General features: G+C 38.8%; 1 protein-coding gene across 2 annotated transcripts in view; it reads left to right on the forward strand.

Annotated features, from left to right (window-relative positions):
- The window catches only part of PCOLCE2 (procollagen C-endopeptidase enhancer 2), a 123,080-nt gene extending 106,243 nt beyond the window's left edge, over nt 1-16,837 (forward strand). Inside the window, exons 7-9 of one of the 2 annotated variants that reach the window (XM_059688251.1) lie at nt 4,967-5,050; nt 7,354-7,521; nt 16,335-16,837. In XM_059688251.1, the coding sequence (XP_059544234.1) occupies nt 4,967-5,050; nt 7,354-7,521; nt 16,335-16,465 (383 nt within the window). In that variant the 3' untranslated portion in view covers nt 16,466-16,837. The remainder of the gene's footprint in view (nt 1-4,966; nt 5,051-7,353; nt 7,522-16,334) is intronic. The other variant, XM_059688252.1, reaches the window with a different exon arrangement.
- Nucleotides 16,838-25,354: the final 8,517 nt, after the last annotated feature.

The following is a 25,354-nucleotide window of genomic DNA, read 5'->3' on the forward strand; positions in this document are numbered from 1 at the left end:
AATAAAATATATTTTTAAAAAATACTTTTAAATAAAAGAATAATAAGCTATACTTTTTAAATGGATTTTTAAAAGAGAGGGAGAGAGATATAAACATTGATGTGAGAGAGAAACATTGATTGGTTGCCTCCCACCTGCATACCAAAACCTGGGTATATACCCTGACTGGGAATCAAACCTGCCACCTCCTGATGTATGGGACAGTGCTCTAACCAACTGAGCTACACCAGCCAGGGCTAAGCTAATAATTTGTAAATGTCATCTAAAAAAATTATGACCAGTTAAAAATTTCTAGGAACCCACATAACAGATCATTATAAGACTGCTTTTTCTTTGCTGGCACTTATGAAATTATGGTTTTCTTTTTATTACATAGAATTATAGTATTTTAGGTTAAAATACTGTGCCTGTTTTCACATCTGCCAATATTTGGGCTTTTTTTTTTTTTTTTTACTTTGCTCCAAAATGTGTAATACAAAATATATTACATATTTGTTAGAGTAAATCAAACAAAAATACTAATATTTGACATATTCTGGAAGTCAGTTGGGAAACTCTGGTCTGGGACATGATCTAAGAATTGGGAAGATAGGAGGGGTTCCCTGTATATAGTCTCTACATCCTGTTAACTCCAGTCACTGGGATTTCAGGCTCCAGATATCAAAATCTAAATCCGGGGAGCAGGAAAAAAGTGAGGAGGAAGGACCTAAGGTTAAGAAATGAAGCAGGTTGAAATAAGACCAACTTTATTGTCCACTATTTCCTGTATGCTCCCCAAGTAAGGTTGTCCAGAGGACAGGCCCTTCTGGAAGAGTTGATTTTTCTGAGCACTCCCCAAGTTTGCCACCTTGTGATCTGGAAGGGTACTGCCTCCTGTTAATGTAATATTACTCCAGCTCACCTCAGTGGACCCTGCTGTCCTTAGTCTTTCATGTGAATTATAGGGTCACATCCATGGTGCTTAGTGGTTCCCTAGCTTTTGTCTCCAGTCCTAAACTTTCTCTTAAATGGCAAACATGGATTTGTAATTATCTCCTAGAGTTTTGCAACTGCTAGACATTTATATTAAAACCTATCAAACTCAACTTGTTTTTATTACACTGCGTTCTGCCCTAAACCTGCTCCCCCACCTGCTTCTCAACATAGCCACACTCTGAGAGTCATCTTTAACCTCTATCTGACCTCCTCACTGCTTGCCCTGCCACCACACATACACACACACACACACACACACACACACACACACACACACAGAGCCAACCAGGCCTGTCTCCCTCTTAAAGTCATTCTCTACACCTTGCCACCCAGTACATTAGCCACCGTTGAGCACTGAAAATGTGGCTGGTGCTACTGAGGAACTGAATTTTTAATTTAATGAAATTTAAAAAGCCTCGTGTGCTTAGTGGCTACCAAATTGGACAGCATAAGAGCCCAACTCTTTCATGTGGTAATAAGGCCCTTCACACTTCATCCTTATTCTCTCTTTTTAGATTCATCTTTGGTCCCTACCATCTCTTTCCTTATGCTCTAAGTATTTTGGATTTTATCCTAAGTGTCGGGGAAACTGTTGATGGATTTAAGCAAAGTAGAGGATTAGATTTACACTGTGAAGATCACTCTGGCCACTGTGATGTGAATAGGTTGTAGGGGTCAAGAAGATCCATAGGTTCTTGTGGTTGTCCAGGTGAACTGTGATATGACGTAAATACAGAGAGCCCTGACGGGTAGCTCAGCTGGTTAGAGCATCATCCCACTATGCTAAGGTTTCAGATTTGATCCCCAGTCAGGGCACATATAAGAATCAACCAATGGATAGATAAATAAGTGGAACAACAAATCAATGCTTCTGTCTTCATCTCTATAAAATCAATTAAAATAAAAAAAATACAGAGATAGTCAAGATTTATTGACTATTGTGCAAGTCAGGGACCTTGGGAGATATTGACAGGCCTTGGTGACTAATTGGACTAGGGAGATCAGGTATGTGTCAAGAATGCCTACCAAATCTCTGGCTTGCAAAACCTTGTGGATAATGTAACCATTCACTGAAGTTGAGAACTGGGTAGAGGAAGTTAAGCTGTGACCTCATTGGATCTGAGGTGTCCATGAGATACTCAAGTGGATGTCATGTGGACAGTTATATCTATGAGCCCCCAGACCAGAAGACAGATTTAAGCGAGATATCTGAATCTGAGAATCATCACCAATACATGGTTGATACCATGACCCAGAATAAGATTGCCTAGGAAGAGGTTAGAGGTGAAAGAAGGGCTGAATTAACTCTCTAGAAACTCCAACATTTTAAAGGGGGGATATGCTAGTAACAGAGACTGAAAGGCGAGAACTAAGGAGGAAGGAGGGATCCAGGATCATGTGCCAGGGAACCCCTGGGAAGAGGATGTTGTAAGAAGGGAATGGTCAGTAGAGCCAAGTGTTGAAGGAACTTCAAAAAAGGGAAGGATTAAAATATTTCCATTCTATTTCATGACTTGGAGACTCTAGCAAGGATTGTGTGAGTGGGCTGAGGTGTTTGGAACAAGGTGAAGAGAAATTCATAGTAAGTTCCAGCATCTCATTCCACAAGTTTGGTCCTAAAGGAGAGAGAGAGGCTTTGAGTGTCTAGAAGAAGTTAAAGGTAATGGGAAGCAGCCAGCAATGGAGAACATACTGACAGACAGAAGGGAGGACCTGAGGAGGGAACATCTTCTAAGGTGGGGGGCATGGCCTCCAGAGCAGCAGCCATCAACCATGGTCCGAAGACCACTGGTGGTCCATGAGGCCTAAAGGTTGGCAACCACTGGTTTAAGGACATCTTTGGAGCAGCAGTTGCTAACCAGTGGCCCGTGGACCACTGGTAGTCTGTGAGGTCTGAAAGGTTGGCGACCACTGCTCCAGAGGACTCACAGGACAGACCTCTGGCCAGAGGTGGAGTAGCCTCCTCTCTCAGGGGCGGGAGAGAAGAGAGCAACTACAGACAAGACAGCTTTGAAGGTTTGGTGGGGATCTTGCAGACATTTTCTTCTATGATCTCTGTTCTTTCTATAAAATAGTCAGGGTCACCTGCTAAGAATGAGAAGGGAAGTGTTTAGGAGAATGAGAGAATTTGAAAAAGAGCTGTGGAAATTGGGGAGTGAGTTGATCCACCAAACAGCTTGTCACTTCGATGAGGGTCCATTTGTGGACTCAGCTTAGTGCAAGCCTAGGTTCGGACAGGGTTGAAGGACAAGGGGGAAAGGACAATTAAGGTATTGTCAAGAAAATGACAGAAATAATGGAAACTACATGGAACAGCCAAGGAAGTAAAGATGAATTGAGAACAAATGAAAGGACCACTAAAGATAGAAAAAAAAAAGTAGTCATGAGAGTAAATTAATAACTAAGCTTGAAGTAGAGGCAGTTATACTGGATATGAGGATGTCTAAATTTGAGAAATTGGTGACTAAAGACTTCAACAGGAGGACATGTGAGCCTGGGACTGAGTGACTGAAATGGAGCAGAGAGAAAGTCTCTGGGAAGGATGAAGCCATGGCATGGAGAGGGAGTACCACACTGAGGGTGCCCCACAAAGATAGGTGCAGGAGTACACAGAGAGGAAGGCTGAGAACCAGGTGGGTGCTGGGAGAGCAGGGCAGTGGGGAGATAGCAGTAGGGTGAGGAGGGTTAAGGTGGTGTAGCTGATGACTGAGAGCAAGAGAGCAAGGATATATGGAAGGGAGGGATGGAGCAATGTGGGACACCAACCCACCTTCCATTCTGACATTTGGAGGCTGAGAAGGAGCTGGCTTCCAGTGCTCCACATAGAAGGGTTACCTTTCATCCATGAGGGAGAACATAATGCCACTACTTTTTGGTTCAATTCATTATGTAAATTTAGATCTCCAACTTCTGGAACAACATTCTCTCTAAGTGTTTACTGAGCTTTTTCTCTTAAAAAGAAATGTGTGTGTGTGTGTATTTAAGGTATTATATGTATTTAACATTAAAATTTTATATATTTTATGTTGTAATCCACTTCAAATTCTTTTTGGAGTTTAGTAGGGGTACAAATTAAGAGTAAATAAATAAATAATAAATTCACAGAAGAGTCCGCAGAACCTATTAGAAAGGCAGTACTTCAACTGCAAATTCGTATCTAACAAGTGCAATTTTGTTACAGTTGTTTTGCTTAGTTCTTCCTAGAATATTGCCACATATAAGTGAATAATTAGCAAGTATTTTTGAAACATTTTAAATGATGGTAATTGGGATTAAATATTTCATTTTGTTCACTCATGGTTTCTCAACCTTGGCACTAGTCACATTTTGGGCCACATAATTCTTTCCTATTGGACATTGTATGTTATTTAGCAGAATCCTTACCCACTAGATGCTAGAAGCATGCCCCAGTTGTGATAACAAAACTATTTCCAGATAGGCTGTGGCAGACTCAATATCAATGTTTAGTAATTGGTTGCATCTAATTACAAATATAACACACTTTACATGTGAGCAGTATTTCCAAAAACCCTGTACTGCTCACATTTAAGCAATTGCATGTTTTAAATGTACCAAGAAAGCTCTCTCCATCTTTAGGGTGACACTATAGAATTCCTTGTGTAAAGTGAAGAGTTAGCCTATATTTTCTTAGCTCATATTTGTTGTACTAGATTTTTCTAAGCAGGGCAAATGGAAACTCTATTTTTAGTTGTAGTGTTAGTTTTATGGAAAAGAAGAGAATAGGGCTAATTATGGGTTTTCTTTTATCTCAGGTTTAAAATTCAGGAAAGAATATTCAGTTATGCTAAGAAAATTGGAGCAGTAGTTGGTAGCATAAAGAATTTCTTTTGCATGATCTTTATTTCATTGCAATGACATATTGGTGGCTCAGAGAAAAAATAGGAATGTTAAAGTGATAGATTCATATCTAAATACCAATTATACTTGATTTTATTTTCCTGAATCTTATGTCTTTCCTTTTTGAATTAAGGTTTAAAACCCACCATGGCCATGTGTCAACAAAAATGTAGATGGGCTGGTACTCTGGAAAGCAATTACTGTTCAAGCAACTTTGGTAAGAAATAAAACCAAGCAACTTTAGTTTTATAAGAAACTTTTATAAGAAACGTGAGACTATACTAGTAGTCTCAATGAAAGTGGCATGAATGTGATGGTAAAGGGTAAGTTACACTCTTGATTTACCCAAGAAAATACTTTCCCATACACTGAGGTATATGGACTTGTGCTCTTCAAAATATCAAGAGTTCATAACTGAGAAAAATATGTATATAGAAAATTTACTTTTTCATACAAATTTAATTTGATTCCTGGTACATGATACTGCTATTCTGTATATTTTGGTTGGCTCGGTATTACTGAAAAACAAAACAAAACAAAAACCTATATACTTTTTTCTCACATATTTTTAATGAATTGGTTATCTTTTCATACATTGATAGTTCAACTTTAATCAATTAAAAGCATATCTAAGCTGGCCTCTCTTACAGGAAATTCAAGCATTTCCTCTGCAATGTCTGTCCTTCTAAAGTATTAAATTAAAACCTGGAAATCTGAAATCTATTTGGAAACACCTATAAATTGGAACCTCAGGAGACATTACTAATGATTTAGAATTTAGAAGAGCTTTTTACACTAAAATATAGTTGCCCTTTTTGTGAAAACCACTCAAGAGCAAAAGATAGCAGATTTAATTATGTTGCTTATTTCCACAAGGAAGATTTAGGAAGGTCTTGCCAGGAAAAGAAAGCTGCGAAACCTAAAAGCTTACCCCAGACCCAGGGCCTCCCAGAGGGTCTCCGCATGCCCTGCATCAGACTTCAGCAGCTCCACAGTGAGGGACCTGGGCCCTCCCCCACTTTCACTTTCACTTTCCAGGCATAAAATGAACCAAACAGCACAGGTGTCCCTGCCACCACAGACAGCCAGTCTCTGCAGGGTGCTTCAGGAAATCTCCCTCCTTGTCCTTTGATGCCACCTGATTCCACTTGGCTACAAGCTGACATTTTGCAGTGAGCACTCACAGAGGAGAATTCTGATTTTGTGAGCTTTGCACACCATGTAAGCAGTGAGCTCTCACTTCACCCCAAAAGGCTCCTATCAGCCAAGTCCAAAACTTGATTAACTCCACTGTGATTCATGGCAAAACGACCACATACAGTCACCAGCTGCCCATTGGTTCTCAGCCAGAACTCCAGAGGCAGTTTGGGTTGTCACAATAACCAGGGAGTGCTACTGGTTTTTCTGGGCAGGGATAAGCTCATAAAATAGTCCTTCAATGCAGGTCCTGTTCCACATTGCATTGCCCTCACCAAAATGCCAAAAGCACGCCTCTGAGAGACACATATTCTTTCCTTCTGTGGCTCAGAAATTAGACTCTTTTCTCCAAGAGTGACAATTGAAAAAAGAGAGTTACATAATGAAAAGCAACTGAATTTTTCTAGAAAATTTTTTAAGCAAGAAAATGCTTTGTTATAGCTCAGTTCTATACTTTGATTTGTTAAATGAGATAAACAGGGTGGATAAGAAAGAGGATATCAGCCTGACCGTCGAGGCTCAATGATTGAGCGTCGACCTATAAACTAGGAGGTCATGGCTCAATTCCCGGTCAGGGCACATGCCTGGGTTTCAGGCTCGCTCCCCAGTATGGGGCATGCAGGAGGCAGCCAATCAATGATTCTCTCTCATCATTGATGTTTCTATCTCTCTCTCCCTCTCCCTTCCTCTCTGAAATCAATAAAAATATATTTAATAAAGAGAACATCAAAGACCTAGTAAAAGACAGGTATTTACTGATAATTAGAGAAAGCTAAGGACCCATGGATGAACCAAAGTTCCAAGACAGAGGACAACTAAAGAGAGGGGCTAAAGAGAGGGGTGGGGGAGACGCAGAAAGGTAGGCACACACACCCATACAGACACAAAGACTCCCTTCCTTGTGGCCCAAACACCCTCATGCAACCTCTGAGTTTGGTGTTGCCTCTGAAGACTCAAGGTCTTGTGAACTATGCACAGGTAGAGGCTCATAAGCCATCCCTTACTTGGTAATTGATCTACATGTTGGATAAGACATTGTGAAGAGTCCCTTCTCAGTAATGGACCACAGTGCATAGCTATTCAGATTTCCCTCCTGGGTCTCAACATCTAGCAACACGGGCAGCATGATAGCACCATGGCTCCTTTCTTCAACCTGAATTTTGGTGACAAGCATACAGAATCAAATTTGATTGCTCTGTTAGGGCCTTCTCTTTAACATTAAAATGCTTCCCATCTGAAACTTACAAAAATGTAAAATTATGCTCAATTCTGCTTACATTTGCCTTCACTGTTATATAATTTCAAAAACATTTTCTTCTGCAGTATTTGCTGGTACTGTTATCACAACCATCACACGGGGTGGAAGCTTGCATGCCACAATCTCCCTCATCAGCATCTATAAAGAGGGAAATCTGGCAATTCAACAGGCTGGCAAGAACATGAGTGCCAAGGTCATTGTGATCTGCAAGCAGTGCCCTCTCCTCAGAAGAGGTGAGTAAGGAAGGAAACTTTAGTCTTGTAGGGGAGCTCAGGGACAGAGATCGGGACAAGAGAGCCTCTCCGAGCTACCCAGGGATCTGAGCATGCCCTAGCTGGTTATGGGAAGTCAAGTCAGGGCTTTTGGAACAGAAGGAAGACTGTGGCATCAGGCAGAATTGGGCTCTAAGCCCAGTTCCTGTGAGGTGGACAAGGATGAGAAGCGGAAATGATGAATGAGTCCAAACAGCACATGAGGTTGGATCAATATGGACAGACACAGAGGAGCAGTTCAGAAGAGACTTTTAGTTATTGCACTTAAGGTGCCAATATTACAGAGGAAAATATTCAGCAAATAAAAGGCAATTCAGTCCTAGCTGGTTTGGCTTAGTGGATAGAGTGTCAACCTGTGGACTGAAGGGTCCCGGGTTCAATTCTGGTCAAAAGCACATGCTCGGGTTGCGGACTTGATCCCCAGTGGGGGGCGTGCAGGAGGCAGCCGATCAATGATTCTTTCTCATCATTGATGTTCCTATCTCTCCCTCCCTCTCATTTCCTCTCTGAAATCAATAAAAATATTAAAAGTGTTTTATTAAAGGCAATTCAGAGGTCAAGTTCAGAAGGGAGAGAGGCATATAGAGAGGCTAGAATTAAAGATTTGGGAATAATTTTTAGATGTAGGATCATTTAATCCATACATGGGAATGAGTTTATTAAGAGAAATTATGGGAAAGGGAAAGTTACTCCAGAGCCAGACTACATAAAGCTCTTTTAACTTATAAAAGTAATATATTTTCTATGGTTATAAAAACATTTAAATATGTAGAAAAGGATATAAAATAAAATGTGAATATCTTTCCCTTTTAAACCCAGAGGTAGTATGACAAGTTCCAGGAAGTTTTTGTCCATATACATATGTAGACAAATAGGGTCATACGATACATATTCTATTGCAACTTTCCCCCCATGATATCTATGTACTAGTACACATCTTTCCATAAACAGCACGTGTAGATAGATCCCTCTCTTTGGAATGGTAATAATGCTATGATTTCTCTATCCAATATCAACTTATTCATTTCCTCAGTCTTGTTACTAAACTCTTCCACAACCAAACCAAACAAAACAAAATGAGAGTGAGAGAAAGTTATACATAATATTCACTTCAAGAAAGCTTTACCATGAACTCAGATTGTTTAGAAAAGTCAGGAAGCCAGCAGCCTCACATTGATTTTTCAGAGGAAATAGCAAAGGCTCTGTAAAAGATAACACTGCTTTCCAGAACTGCTAGGAATGGCAAATAATGCACATCTAGATCCTTCCTCTGTGATCTCATGAAGACACTAGCAGTCTGGCCTTGAGGTGGCACCTGTCCGCACAGCCTACAGGGCCCTCCCAGGCTCAGGCCCACTCTGATGACAGCATCAGCATAGAGGGAGGGTTATGCAAGCGAAAGGGAAAACATATTTCTCTTATGACACACTGGGGAAGAGGAAGAATAAAAGAGGTTGAATACACACTTCCTTTATGATGTTTTCTGAGGCAATATAAATCTTCAGAGGCAAACCCAACATGCCCTAGTCCAAGCCAGGCACACTAATGTAATAAAAATAGTGTAACAGGTATAAGTACTTCTTTAGTAGCAGTTTGTTTGTTTTGTTTTGTTTTGTTTTGTTTTTATGAGGGACTACAAGGATGCCAGGAAGTATGTAACCCAACCATGCTCTGAAGAAACTTCCCTATGTAGATCTTGAGATATTAGGGCAAAGTTCAAGACAACAACAACTGAAGGCAGAGATCACTAGCTGCACAGTGCCTGGAAAACTCAGGAGCTCTATGGGACTATGAGAGGACATCTGAGGATGGTGTGTCGGAGCACTAGAGGCCTTTCATGTGAACACAGTGCGTTGTTCTTGGTAGATTCTCAGTGAGTGCACCAGGCCCACAGTTCTGCAGAGAAGGGCATGAGTGACCCAATCATTCCACCCAGTTTCCTAGTATTAGCACAGCTGGGACATGGCACTCAGTTGAATTTGTATTTTTGCTGCTGAGAGTCTTAAATAAGATCTTATCCTAGATACAGTAAATGTATAAGTGTATCATTTATAGAAAATTTATCTAGAGATAAGTTATAGTCTAACTTAGGATTCCAAGATGGTGGCAGATTAGGTGGAAGCTACACTGAACTTCTCCCAGGACCAAAATGGATTTATAACTATAATATAGAAAAATCATGCTGAATAACCAACTGAAGATTAAGTGGAAAGAAGCCTTATAACCAACAACTTAAAGAGGAGGCCACATCGAGACTAGTAGAAGGGCAGAGGCCCAAGAGTGCTCACAGGGATCCCACAGACAGCAGCTAAAATTCTGGAGGGATATCTCAGCTGTAGGGGGTTCTCCCTGAGAAGTCTAAACCCCAAGCTGGGATCCCCAGCCCAGAGCACCAAACCCAGGAAATGCGTCCACATAACTTCTGGCTGTGAAAAGCAGCAGGGTTTCTGTCCTCCAGTGAAAGGTGGCTAGAAATGCAGGCATTGTCATAAAGGGCCAATACACAAAATTTTGTTTGCTTACAGTTACCCTGGGTTCTGTTAGAGGTAGGGCAGAGTGGACTAGAGCTATGTGAGGAGAGTCTTGGTTGGTGACTCTGGGAAGAGAGCTTGAGGTGACAGCCACCTGGATCCCTAAGCTGGGTCATTCCCACATACTGTAGAAGCCATCTTTCTCAGGCAGACCCTTCCCATCTATGCAGCATTAGCCTGGGGGAAGAGGCAGCAATAGTCCACCCATTGGAAACCCTCTCACCCCACCCTGTGGAGTTTACACCTGACTGAGCTCTACAGCCAGAGGCTCAGTTAAGTGACTGAGATTAAAAGACAGCCTGAAGGCAGAGGCAAATCTCTGGGTGCTTTGACTCTTTGCCTGACCTTCTCCTAGACTCAGAGCTACTAAAAGCAGTCCTTGGTGCACAGCTTGTCCTTTCCACATGTACCCAGGCTCAGCAGAGGAATCTACAAGCTGTGGATCACTGATAGCTCCAAACAGGTTGTGCACCTGTTCCTCTGTGCACCAGAGGAATGGCCACTGGGTGTATTGATTCTGGGTCTCTTTGGAGCGGCTCTAGTGCAGGCTAGTCACAGACAGCTTCTGACATTGGCCTGCACTAGAGTCCCTCCAAAGAGGCCCAGAATCAATACACCAAGTGACCAACTTCAGACAATAAAAGAGAAGAACCCAATAAGCTTCACAAGCAGCATATCCATAGAGAGATCTCAGCAGACACCAAGGACTGCTGAGGCAAATTCCACTTCATGTGATCAGCACCTGCACAGCAGCCTGCACACCATGTTGGGGGTTGAGCCTCACAGTCAGCCCAACTAAGGGTCAAGGCCACGCACAAATGGGCCAACAATAATCAAGACTCAATTGCAAAAGGAGAGCCCACACAACTGCACACAAGAGACATTCTTAGAGCATTCAGTTCTGGTGATTAGAGAAACTGTGCCACTGTGTCCCACAGGACACCTACTACATAAGGCCACCCTACCAAGACTTGGAATCATAGCAGATCTACCTAATACATAGAAATAAACACAAATAGGCAGCCAAAATGGGGATACAAAGAAACAGGCCCCAAATGAAGGAACAAGAAAATTTTCCAGAAGAAGAGCTAAATGAAGAGGATGTAAGCAATTTATCAGGTAGAGTTCAGAGTAATTATTAATAAGGATGCTCAACAGCATGAAAAAGGATATAGAAACCATGAAAAAGGACCAGTCAGAAAAGAAGAATGTGACAGAAGCTCTCCCACTGCAGACACAGCTGACTCTCATAGCCAGTTAGCCTGGAGGTCAAATCACCCCTGGTATTGCCAACAATCAAGGCTTAACTACAACAAGACTGCCCACAAAGACCACTAGGGGGTGCACCAAGAAAAGATAAAAAAATGCGGAGACAAAGAAACAGGACGCAAATGTCAGAAATGGAAGATATAGAGCTCAAAACCACACTTTTAAGGTCTCTCAAGAACTGTCTAGAAGCTGCAGATAAACTTAGTAAGGCCCTCGAAAAGACTGGTGAGACCGCCGATAAATGTAGTGAGATCCTCAAGAAATCTAATGAGACCCTCGATGTTGTGATAAAGAACCAACTAGAAATTAAGCATACACTGACTGAAATAAAGAATATTATACAGACACCCAACAGCAGACCAGAGGAGCACAAGAATCAAGTCAAAGATTTGAAATGCGAAGAAGCAAAAAACACCCAACCAGAAAACCAAAATGAAAAAAGAATTTGAAAATACGAAGATAGTGTAAGGAGCCTCTGGGACAACTTCAAGTGTACCAACATCAGAATTATAGGGGTGCCAGAAGAAGAGAGAGAGCAAGATATTGAAAACCTATTTGAAGAAATAATGACAGAAAACTTCCTCCACCTGGTGAAAGAAATAGACTTACAGGTCCAGGAAGCGCAGAGAACCCCAAACAAAAGGAATCCAAAGAGGACCACACCAAGACACATCATCATTAAAATGCCAAGAGCAAAAGACAAAGAGAGAATCTTAAAAGCAGCAAGAGAAAGAAACCCAGTTACCTACAAGGGAATACCCATACGACTGTCAGCTGATTTCTCAACAGAAACTTTGCAGGCCAGAAGGGAATGGCAAGAAATATTCAAAGTGATGAATACCAAGAACCTACAACCAAGATTACTTTATCCAGCAAAGCTATCATTCAGAACTGAAGGTCAGAGAAAGAGCTTCACAGATAAGGAAAAGCTAAAGGAGTTCATCACCACCAAACCAGTATTATATGAAATGCTGAAAGGTATCCTTTAAGAAGAGGAAGAAGAAGAAAAAGGTAAAGATACATATTATGAACAACAAATACACATCTATCAACAAGTGAATCTAAGAATCAAGTGAATAAATAATCTGGTGATCATAATAGAATCAGGGACATAGAAAGGGAATGGACTGACTATTCTTGGGGGGGGAAAGGGGTGTGGGAGATGCAGGAAGAGACTGGACAAAAATCGTGCACCTATGGATGAGGACAGTGGGTGGGGAGTGAGGGCAGAGGGTGGGGCGGGAACTGGGAGGAGGGGAGTTATGGGGGGAAAAAGAGGAACAAATGTAATAATCTGAACAATAAAGATTTAATTAAAAAAGAAAAAAGAAAAGAAGAATGTCAATTTTGAAATAAAGACTACACTGAAAGAAATAAACAGCAGGGTCAATGAAACAGAGGATTGAATCAGTGATTTAGAAGACTAGGTAGAAAAAAACACCCAATCAGCAAAAAAGAAAAAAGAAAAAAGACTTTAAAAAATGAGCATAGTTTAAGGGACCTTTGGAACAACATGGAATGTAACAACATCCACATTATAGGAGTACCAGAAGGAGAAGAGAGAGAACAAGGGATGGAAAACCTATTTGATTAAATAATTCCTAAAAACTTCCCTAACCTGGTGAAGGAAAAAGAAATACAAGTCCAAAAAGTACAGAGAGTCCCAAACAATATGAACCCGAAGAAGCCCACACCAGAACACATAGTAATTATTTTAAATTTTATTTTATTGTGACAATATTACAGATGTCCCCCAATTTTCCACTCCTTAATTCCCTCCTTCTCTCAGCCCCTGCCCCATGCCAGGCCTTTACCACACTATTGTCTGTGTCTGTTGGTTATACATTTATATATAAAAGTTCTTTGGTTAATTTCTTATTATCTTACCCCCTCCCCTCTGATTTACATCAGTCTATTCCTTGCCTCCATGCCACTAGGCCTATTTTGTCAGTTTATTATGTTCAGTAGATTCCACTTACAAGTAATATCGTGTAATATATCTCTTTCTTTGAATGGCTTATTTCACTCAGCATAATACTATCCAGCTCCATCCATGCTATTGCAAAGGTTAAGAAACACTTCTTTTTTGCAGCTGTATAATATCCCATTTTATAAATTTACCACTGCTTTTTTATCCATTCACCTACTAATGGGCAGTTGGGCTGTTTCCAGATCTTTGCCATTGTAAGTAAAGCTGCTATGAACATAGGGGTTCATATATTCTTTCTGATTGGTGTTTTGGGCTTCTTAGGATATATTTCTAGAAGTGCTCAACAGCATGAAAAAGGATGAAACCATGAAAAAGGACCAGTCATAAAATAAGAATGTCATATTTGAAATAAGACTACACTGGAAGAAATAAACAGCAGGATCAATGATGCAGAGGATTGAATCAGTGATTTGGAAGACTAGGTAGAAAGAAACACCCAATCAGCTGGGTTTAATGGTAGTTCCATTTTTTCATTTTTGAGTAAATTCCATGCTGTTTTCCATAGTGGCTGCACCAATCTGCATTCCCACCAGCATTGTACTTGGATTCCCTTTTTCCATATCCTTGCAAGCACTTGTTTTCATCATAATTAAAATGTCAAAAGTTAAAGACAACTGTAAAAGCCACAAGAGAAAGGCAGTCAGTTACCTACAAGGGAACTCTCATAAGACTGTCAGCTGATTTCTCAACAGAAACATTTCAGGCCAGGAGGGATTTGCATGAAATATGCAAAGTGATGAAAAGCAAGGGCCTATAACCAAGGCTACTTTGCCCAGCAAGGCTATCATTTAAAATTGAAAGAGAAATAAAGAGCTTCAAAGGCAAGAAAAAGCTAAAGGGGTTTGTTACCACCTAACCAGTATTACAAGAAATAGTAAAGGGCTTGCTTTAAGAAGCGGAAGAAGGCCCTAGATGGTTTGGTTCAGTGGACTTGATCCTCTGTTGAAGGCTCGATTTCTGGTCCTGGTTTGGTACATGTGGGAGGCAGCCAATCTATATGTCTTTCTCACATCAATGTTTCTGTCTCTGTGTCTCTCCCTGTCCTCTAAAAATCAGTGGAAAAATATCCTCGAGTGAGGATTAACTACAACCAAAAAAAAAAAAAAAAAAAGTGGAATAAGAAGAAAAGAACACACAGAGGAACATAGTTAAAAAATATAAAATGGCAATAAATACTTACCTATCAATAATCACTTTAAATGTAAATGGCTTAAATGATCCAATCAAAGGACATAAGGTAGCTGAATGGATAAGAAAATAAGACCCATGTATATGCTGTCTTCAAGACACCCACCTCAGAATGAAAGATACACACAGACTAAAAGTATAAGAATGGAAAAAGATATTTCTTGCAAATTGAAAGGAAAAAAAAGCTGGGGTAGCAATACTTATATCTGACAAAATAGATTTTAAAACCAAGGCTATAGTTAGAGACATTACAGAATGATCAAGAAATCAACCAAACAAGAGGACATAACTCTTGTAACATTTATGCACCCAACATAGGAGCACCTAAACATGTAAAGCAAATCTTGATGGACATAAAGGAAGAGATTGACAATAATATAGTTATAATAGGGTATTTTAACACCCCATTGACATCAATGGATCTTCCAGACTGAAAATCAACAAGGAGATGGTGACCTTAAATCACACACTAGATCAACTGGATTTAATTGATACCTTCAGAGCATTTCACCCCAAAGCAGTAGAATATACATTCTTACATGCCCATGAACACTTTCTAGGATAGACCACATGTTAGACACAAAACAAGTCTATATAAATTTAAGACTGAAATCCTATCAAGCCTCTTTTCTGATCATAACTTGAAATCAGTCACAAGAAAACTGAAAAACACACAAAGATATGGAGGCTAAATAACATGTTACTAAACAATGAATGGGAAAATAAGGAGATTGGGGAAGAAATCAAAAGACACCTTGAAACAAATGAAAATGAGAACATAACTACCCCAAAATCTGTGGAACACTGGGATAGCAGCTCTGAGAGGAAAATTCATAGCATTGCAAGCATTTCAGAAGAAATATGAAAAATCTCTAATAAATGATCTAACTTTACACTTAAAGAAAATGGAAAAAGAACAAAGCCCAGAGTGAGTAGACGGAAGGAAATAATAAAGACCAGAGCAGAAATAAATGAAATACAGTCTAAAAATACAATATAAAACATTAATGAGGCCAAGAGCTAATTTTTTGGAAAGGTAAACAAGATTGATAAACCTTTAACCAGACTCAAGAAAAAAAGAGAGAGGACCAAATAAATAAAATCAGAAATGAAACAGGAGAAGTAGCAACTGACACCAAATATATACAAAGGATTGTAAAAAAAATATTACAACTATATGCCAATAATCTGGAAGAAATGGATAAATTCCTAGGAACATACAACCTTCCAAAACTAAATCAGGACAGATTATAACTAGTGAAATTGAAGCAGTAATCATAATTAAAAAAAAAAAAAAACTTTCAACAATAAAAAGCCTGGCCAAATAGCTTTACAAGTGAATTTTACCAAACATTCAAAGAATACCTATCCTCTTTTTACAAGGCCAGCATTATCCTAACTCCAAAACCAGATAAAGATACAAGAAAGAAAGACAATTATAGCCCAACATTCCTGTATAACATAGATGCTAAAATCCTCAACAAAATATTAGGAAACCGAATATAGCATTACATTAAAAAGATCATACATCATGATCAAGTGGGACTTATTATTGGGATGCAAGGTTGGTACAACATTCAAAAAACAATAAACATGATAAACCAAATAAATAAAGGATAAAATCACATGATCATATCCATATATGCAGAAAAAGCATTTGATAAAATACAGCACCAATTTATGGTAAAAATTATAGTCTAAATTGTTTCAAACAAGCACATGTAGAGAAAAAAATAGCTTATATTCATTATTTTTAGCACACAGAGAAAAAAATTAACATATTCTTTATCTCTTAGGTCAAAATTACATTATTATGGGCCAAGTGGGTGAAGATGGGCGAGGCAAAATCATGCCCAACAGCTTTGTCATGATGTTGAAGACCAAGAATCAGAAGTTCCTGAATGCCTTGGAAAACAAGCAATGTTAACAGTGAACTGTGTCCATTTAAGCTTCATTCTGATATTGCCTTTGAAAGATCTATTTTTCTCACTATAAAAACAATCTTATGACATTAAATATTGAATATTCAGAAAGACTGACTCTTCACAGAGGTAGGTGTGATGGAAGTTCCATGCTTGCATCAAGAGAAGCAGATATTGTAGTGCAGTGACAGGAACCTAATGGCATTGAGCGGTGACTGTTGAAAGTAGTTAATTTATACATGCCTGTAAAGGGGTATTTTAAAGATAGTTTTGTGAAGATGTAAAAGGAGATTTTTATAAGTGCAATATTTGCTTCAAGATGTTATATTCCTTTCTTGCATTTTTAAATCGATGCTTAATAAAATATTTTTAAATGATTATGTAACAGCCATGGTACTACTTTTATATAAAGTGAGACACTGTAAAAAAGAATATTCCCTGCAATTTACCTAGAAGGCTGTCTTTGTAACAATTTACCCTTTGCTAAAAGACAATATTTTGAGAATTTCGGGGGCCAGATGGATCCAGTAATATAAACACTCTATAATTCTTCCCTACAGAACCAGAATACCTTAGCGCTCAAATGGTGTCCCTTAGCAATCCAATTCAATGCCTTTATTTTGTGATAGAAATTGAAGCTCAGGTATATTTAGTGACTTGTCCAAACACACATCTCACACAAGACAGAGCAGGCGATCAAGCTTGGAAGTCCGAATTGCAAACCCAGTGCCTTCCCTGCCATTAAAAGGGACCCTCATTGACCCAGAGGAAAGCCTGCTTATCCTGACTTACAGAGTTCAGTCCTTTGTTTTTGTAGCCTAAATCATAATTGGTCATTTTATATGACTTGAAATTAGAAGTGAGCCTGACACCCCCATCCTGTTTATTCCCAGTTAACTGGATCAGGCTGTCTGCTAGGATGCACTCTTTCTTTGAGAAATCTATTTTCACTTAGTAGTGGAAGAATTGGAAGTGACTTCCCATTATTTGCACAAGGCTGCTTAAAATGTCACTGTACCTGCAGTGGGTGTGGCTGGCAGCCCTCAGGAGGTTGCCCTCCAAGAGCTGTGGAAAAGGGGCAGCCACCCCTATCCAAAGAAAGTAGAAAGAGTATTAGGGATGAACAAAGACTTGAGTCACAAGGTCTTCTATAGTAAAGGCAAAGTTTTAGAAACAAGGGAAATATTCTTTGGAGTGAAAATCCAAGTATATGTTATTTGAAACATACCTAAAACATAAGGTCACAGAAAAGTTGAAGAGAAATGGGTAGAAGAAGAAAACTATACCAGGAAAATATTAACAAAACTGATGTGGCTTTATTAATATTAGAAAAAATAGACTTTAAGGCATTATTCAAGATGAAGATTACAAGGAGATACAACAGTTACTTACATGCAGCTAATAACATCCTTAAAAATAACTAAATCTGGTGTTGTATAAATGGAAATTGACAAGTTTATCATCATTGTGGAGACTTTAACATTTTTTTTTCTCAGTAATGGACAGATTTAAAAGGAAAAAAAAAGACACAAAAATATAGGCGATGTGAGCCACACAGTTACCTAGATTCACCTGATGGTTAGAACAGTTTCAAAACTCGCTACTTACTGCACTGTGAAACAAATCCCAACACATTTCAAAGAACTGGTAAGGTACAGGCACCCTTCAACAACAAGGAATAATTAGAAATTAATAAAAGTAAACAATAGTAAAAAAGATAAGAAAAAATGGTATTGGAAATTGAGATATGTGCTTTTAAATAACTCATGATCAAATGGAAATTATAATGTAAAACCAAAATATTAAAAATTGAACAATAATAAAAATGCTAAATTTAAAATTTTTCAAATGTGTGGAATGTAGCTCAAATAACACTTTAAAATTTATAAACTTAAATATTTGCATTTTTTAAAAAAAGGGTGAAAAATAATTTGTAAATTATACAAATAGGAAGTTAGTAAAATAGCAACAGAATAAACTTTTAAAAGATAGGAGGAAATAAGCATAAGAACAGAAATTGAGTAAAATAGTAATCCTAAACAATGGAGAAAATGAACAAAGCCAAAAATAGCTTCTCTAAAATGACTAATATAGTTGGCAAAACTGACAAGATTAAGCAAGAAAAGAAGTGAAAAAGGACAAGAAAACAATTTAGGACTGAAAGCAGGACCTACCTACAGGTGTTACAGGCAATCTTAAAAGGCAATAAGACATTCTGAACCATTTTGTGTCAATAAGTTTGAAAGTTTAGCTGAAGTGGACAAATTCCTAAGTGGGGGAATTCATCAACTGAGACTCAAGTAGAAATAGAATATCTACACAGTCCTTATGACCATTAAAGTAGTTCAGTCAGTAGTTTAAAATCTTTCTTCATATAAAACTCCAGGCCCAGAGAGTCTACCAAACACCTAAGGGACAAACACTGCCAACCTAACATATACTATTTCAGAGTATAAATAATGAAGAAACACTCTACAATATTTTTCTATGAGATGAATATAATCTTAATAGCAAAACTTTAGCAGACAGTAGGATTCAGGAGCATTACCAGTCCTATTTCACTTGTGAACATAGGTACAAAAACCCTGAACAAAATGTTATCAATCAAAATCTAGCAAACAAAATAGGTCATGATCAAGTTAGATTTATCCCAGAAACACGATTGATTTAACTTTAGAACATCAATGATCATACTTCACTACATTAATAAATTCGCAATGCCGAGTAGGGAGTGTTAGGTGCCATTAAACATTCAGACTCAGGACTCCCACAGCCCTCTTGGTACCAATACCCTCAGAAAGGTACAGTAAGGAGACCAATGCTTAACAGGACCGTGGCAGACTTCCTTCTTCTGTCGGGAGGGCCTGGCAGCAGCCTGGCAGCAGCCTACCACTCACTGATGTGTTTTCTTTGGCGTCCCTAGATGATATCTCAGATGCCAGGAGACAAGGGTTCATGTCTGGTGGGTCAAACACTCCAGTTTAAAGTTCACATCTCCTCAGAAACAACTAATCTCTTTTTTTTTTTTTAAGATCACATTTTATAATATTTATTTATATAATGGAATTTAATATTACAATGAACATGAATAAACTACTACTATATTCAACAACATGGATGGATCTTATTGATATACTATTAAGCAAAAAAAAATAAGATACAAGAGTAGCACTGTATGATTAAAAATGAGACAAAACTAATTTTCAAATTATCCTTACTAGTTAGGCTAGTGAATACTTTGGATATGAAAGGGGACACAGAGAAACTTTTTGAGGTATAGCAATATTCCATTTCTTTTTTTTTTTTTTCCTTTTTTTTTTATTGCTTAAAGTATTACAAAGGGTATTACATATGTATCCATTTTATCCCCCCGCCCTAGACAGTCCCCTAGCCTCCCCTATCACCCAGTGTCTTATGTCCATTGGTTATGCTTATATGCATAGTTGATCTCTTACCCCCCTACCTCCTGCCCCCCAACCCTCCCCGGCCTTCCCGCTGCAGTTTGACAATCTGTTTGAGGCAGCTCTGCCTCTGTATCTATTATTGTTCAAAAGTTTATAATGGTCTCTATTGTCCATGAATGAGTGAGATCATGTGGTATTTTTCCTTCATTGACTGGCTTATTTCACTTAGCATAATGCTCTCCAGTTCCATCCATGACGTTGCAAATGGTAAGAGTTCCTTCCTTTTTACAGCAGCATAGTATTCCATCATGTAGATGTACCACAGTTTTCTAATCCATTCATCTACTGATGGGCACTTAGGCTGTTTCCAGATCTTAGCTATGGTGAATTGTGCTGCTATGAACATAGGGGTGCATATATCCTTTCTGATTGGTGTTTCTGGTTTCTTGGGATATATTCCTAGAAGTGGGATCACAGGGTCAAATGGGAGTTCCATTTTCAGTTTTTTAAGGAAACTCCATACTGTCTTCCATAGTGGCTGCACCAATCTGCATTCCCACCAGCAGTGCACAAGTGTTCCTTTTTCTCCACATCCTCTCCAGCACTTGTCGTTTGTTGATTTGTTGATGATAGCCAGTCTGACAGGTGTGAGATGGTACCTCATTGCTGTTTTGATTTGCATCTCTCGGATGATTAGTGACTTTGAGCATGTTTTCATATGTCTCTTGGCTTTCTGGATGTCCTCTTTTGAAAGGTGTCTATTTAGGTCCTTTGCCCATTTTTTGATTGGATTGTTTATCTTTCTTTTGTTAAGTTGTATGAGTTCCCTATAAATTTTGGAGATTAGGCCCTTATCAGATATGTCATGGGCAAATATGTTTTCCCACACAGTGGGTTTTCTCGTTGTTTTGTTGATGGTTTCTTTTGCTGTGCAGAACCTTTTTATTTTGATGTAGTCCCATTTGTTCATTTTTTCTTTAGTTTCAAGTGCCCTAGGAGCTGTATCAGTGAAGAAATTGCTTCGGCATATGTCTGAGATTTTGTTGCCTTTGGATTCTTCTAGAATTTTTATGGTTTCCCGTCGTACATTTAAGTCCTTTATCCATTTTGAGTTTATTTTTGTGTATGGTGTAAGTTGGTGGTCTAGTTTCATTTTCTTGCATATATCTGTCCAATTTTCCCAGCACCATTTATTGAAGAGACTATCTTGGCTCCATTGTATGTTCTTGCCTCCTTTGTCAAATATTAATTGAGCATATTGGTTCGGGCCGATTTCTGGGGTCTCTATTCTATTCCATTGATCTATATGCCTATTCTTGTGCCAGTACCAGGCAGTTTTGAGAACAGTGGCTTTGTAATACAACTTGATATCTGGTATTGAGATCCCACCTACTTTGTTCTTTTTCAGGATTGCTGCAGCTATTCGGGGTCTTTTTTTCTTCCAGATGAATTTTTGGAGAGTTCGTTCTAGATCTCTGAAGTATGCCGTTGGTATTTTAATGGGAAGTGCGTTGAATTTATAGATTGCTTTGGGTAGTATGGACATTTTAATGATGTTGATTCTACCAATCCATGAACACGGTATGTTCTTCCATCTGTTTATGTCTTCCTCTATATCTTTTTTCAACATCCTGTAGTTTTCTGAGTAGAGGTCTTTTACCTCTTTAGTTAAGTTTATTCCTAGGTAGCTTAATTTTTTTGGTGCGATGGTGAATGGGATTGTTTTTATAATCTCTCTTTCTGAAAGTTCATTATTGGTGTATAGAAATGCCTCAGATTTCTTGGGGTTAATTTTGTATCCTGCTACATTGCCAAATTCATGTATTAAGTCTAGTAGCTTTTTGATGGAATCTCTAGGGTTTTGTATGTATAATATCATGTCGTCTGCAAATAAGGACAGTTTTACTTCCTCTTTTCCAATTTGGATGCCTTTTATTTCTTCTTCTTGCCGAATTGCAATGGCTAACACTTCCAGTACTATGTTGAACAGGAGTGGTGAGAGGGGGCATCCCTGTCTTGTTCCTGTTCTTAGGGGAAATGGTGTTAGTTTTTGTCCATTGAGTATGATGTTGGCTGTGGGCCTGTCATATATGGCTTTTATTATGTTGAGGTATGATCCTTCTACTCCCACCTTGCTGAGAGTTTTTATCAAAAATGGGTGTTGAATTTTGTCAAATGCTTTTTCTGCATCAATTGATATGACCATGTGGTTTTTTTCTTTCAATTTGTTTATGTGATGTATCACGTTTATTGATTTGCAGATATTGTACCATCCTTGCATCCCTGGGATAAATCCTACTTGGTCATGGTGTATGATCTTTCTGATGTACTGCTGGATCCGATTTGCTAAGATTTTGTTGAGGATTTTGGCATCTATGTTCATGAGGGATATTGGCCTGTAATTCTCTTTCATTGTGTTGTCTTTACCTGGTTTTGGTATTAGGGTGATGCTGGCTTCATAGAATGAGCTTGGAAGTGTTCCTTCCTCTTGAATTTTTTGTAGTAGTCTGAGGAGGATAGGTTTTAGTTCTTCCTTGAATGTTTGGTAAAACTCCCCTGTGAAGCCGTCTGGTCCTGGGCTTTTGTTTGATGGAAGCTTTTTGATGACTGCTTCAATTTCTTCCATAGTTATTGGCCTGTTGAGATTTTTAGATTCTTCCTGATTGAGTTTTGGAATGTTGTATTTTTCTAGGAATTTGTCCATTTCCTCCATGTTGTCTAGTTTGTTGGAGTAGAGCTGTCCATAGTATTTTTTAACAATCATTTGTATTTCTGTGGGGTCTGTTGTTATTTCGCCTCTATCGTTTCTGATTTTATTTATTTGGGTCCTCTCTCTCTGCTTCTTGGTGAGTCTGGCTAGAGGTTTGTCAATCTTGTTTATCCTTTCAAAGAACCAGCTCTTGGTTTCATTGATTTTCTGTATTGTTTTTTTGGTCTCTATGTCATTTATTTCTGCTCTAATCTTTATTATCTCCTTCCTTCTGCTCACTCTGGGGTTTTCTTGTTGCTCTCTTTCTAATTCTTTGAGTTGTAGAGTTAGATGATTTACTAGCATTTTTTCTTGTTTTTTGAGATAGGCCTGTAGAGCTATAAACTTCCCTCTCAGGACTGCTTTCATTGTGTCCCATAGGTTTTGGATTGTTGTGTTTTCATTGTCATTAGTTTCCAGGATGTTTTTAATTTCTTCTTTGATCTCATTGGTAACCCAATCAATATTTAATAACATGCTATTCAGCTTCCAGGTGTTTGAGTATTTTGGGTTGTTTTTATTGTAGTTTATTTCTAGTATTATGCCATCGTGGTCTGCGTAGATGCTTTTTATGATTTCAATCTTCTTGAATTTGGGGATACTTTGCTTGTGACCAAATATGTGGTCTATTTTTGAAGATGTACCATGAGCACCTGAGAAGAACGTATATTCCCTGGCTTTGGGGTGAAGTGTTCTGAAGATGTCTATTAAGTCCATCTGATCTAGTGAGTCATTCAGGATTGCTGTATCTTTGCTGATTGTTTGTCTATAGGACTTATCCAGTGCTGTCAATGGTGTATTAAAGTCCCCTACTATGATTGTATTGTTGTCGATCTCTCCTTTGATATCTTCCAGGAGTTTTTTTATGAATTTGGGTGCTCCTACATTGGGTGCATATATGTTTACCAGGGTTATATCTTCTTGTTGTATTGATCCCTTTAGTATTATGAAGTGGCCTTCCTTATCTCTTGTTAAGGCCTTCACTTTGAGGTCTATTTTGTCCGATATAAGTATTGCTACCCCAGCTTTCTTTTCCTTTCCATTTGCCTGAAAGATATTTTTCCATCCTTTCACTTTCAGTCTGTGTGAGTCCCTTCTAATGAGGTGGGTTTCTTGTAGACAGCAGATGTATGGGTCATGTTTTTTTATCCATTCAGCCACTCGATGTCTTTTGGTTGGAGCACTTAGCCCGTTTACGTTTAAAGTTATTATTGAAAGGTACTTGTTTGTAGCCATTTCTTTTTGTGTGTGTGTGTGGCTGTTTTCTTTCTGAGCTTTTTATTTCTTCTTTTTATACCAGCCCCTTTAGCATTCCTTGCATTGCTGGCTTGGTGGTGACAAACTCCCTTAGCCTTTTTTTGTCTGTGAAGCTTCTTATTTCCCCTTCAAGTTTGAATGATAGCCTTGCTGGATAGAGTATTCTTGGATTCAGTCCTTTGCTTTGCATCACTTTGTAAATTTCAGTCCATTCTTTTCTGGCCTGATGTGTTTCTGTTGAGAAATCATTTGACAGTCTAATGGGAGATCCCTTGTATGTAACTTTCCGTCTCTCTCTTGCAGCCTGTAAGATTCTCTCTTTGTCCTGAACATTTGCCATGGTGATTATGATGTGTCTTGGTGTGGGTCTTTTCGGGTTCACCTTGTTTGGGACTCTCTGGGCTTGTGTGACTTTTTTCTTCCCCACCTCAGGAAAGTTTTCTGATATTATTTCTTCAAGTAGGTTTTCTAATCCTTGTTCATCCTTCTGTTGTTCTGGTACTCCTATTATTCGTATGTTGTTTCGTTTCATGTTGTCCCAAAGCTCCCTTAGGCTCTCCTCCTGTCTTTTAATTTTTTTCTCCAATTGCAGTACATTTTGGGTGTGTTTTGCTTCCTTGTCTTCTAATTCACTAATTCGGTCCTCTGCTTCTCCTAGTCTACTGTTGATACTTTCAATGGAGTTTTTCATTGCAGCTATATCACTCTTCATTTCTTCTTGGGTCTTACTTAAGTTGTTGATTTTTTCATCTGTTTCTTCTAGCTTCTTCCATATGTTATCGATTTTTTCATCTGTTTCTTCTAGCTTCTTCCATATGTTATCGATTTTTTCATCTGTTTCTTCTTGCTTCTTGAAGAGGTTGTCGATTTTTTCCTCCATCCGGTTTATGCACTCTAGGACCCTTATTCTGAATTCTTTATCTGTCATGTTGCATGCCTCTGTATTACTTAGCTGCTTTTCTGGAGAGTCCTCCTTCTCTTTCCTTTGGGGGTTTCTTTGTCTACCCATGTTTGATCTCCCTGACATATCTAGATGTTGAGTCGTTCAGTGGTTGCTCCCTGGGTGGCAGTGACTCCTTGGTCTGTGGTTGCTCTTCGGGCGGTTGCGGTAGCTGCTGCTCTTCAGTTGGCAGCAGCTCCTCTGGTGGGTGCTGTTCACAGCTGTGGTGGCTCTTCTGGCTGGTGGGGCGAGGTTTCACGTACAGCTGCTGTTCCTCAGCAGAGGATGTGGTGCTCAGGAGGTTGCTGTTGCTTGGATCTGCTGCATTGATTTAAAGGCACAAAATACAACACAACAAGGCACCACTTACCAGGCACTATACACAAATATATTCACGATATTAATAACTCCAAATAAAGGTGACCACCTGAATTAAGAGAATTAGGGGATAAGGAAGAAGGAAGAGAAAATGATAAAAGAAAAAAAAGAAAAGAAAAGTAGGGACCAAAAAAAGGAGTGCAAAAATGAAATCTGGAAAAAGGAG

The sequence above is a fragment of the Myotis daubentonii genome, chromosome 3 (assembly GCF_963259705.1).
Source record: "Myotis daubentonii chromosome 3, mMyoDau2.1, whole genome shotgun sequence".
Lineage (NCBI taxonomy): Eukaryota > Metazoa > Chordata > Mammalia > Chiroptera > Vespertilionidae > Myotis > Myotis daubentonii.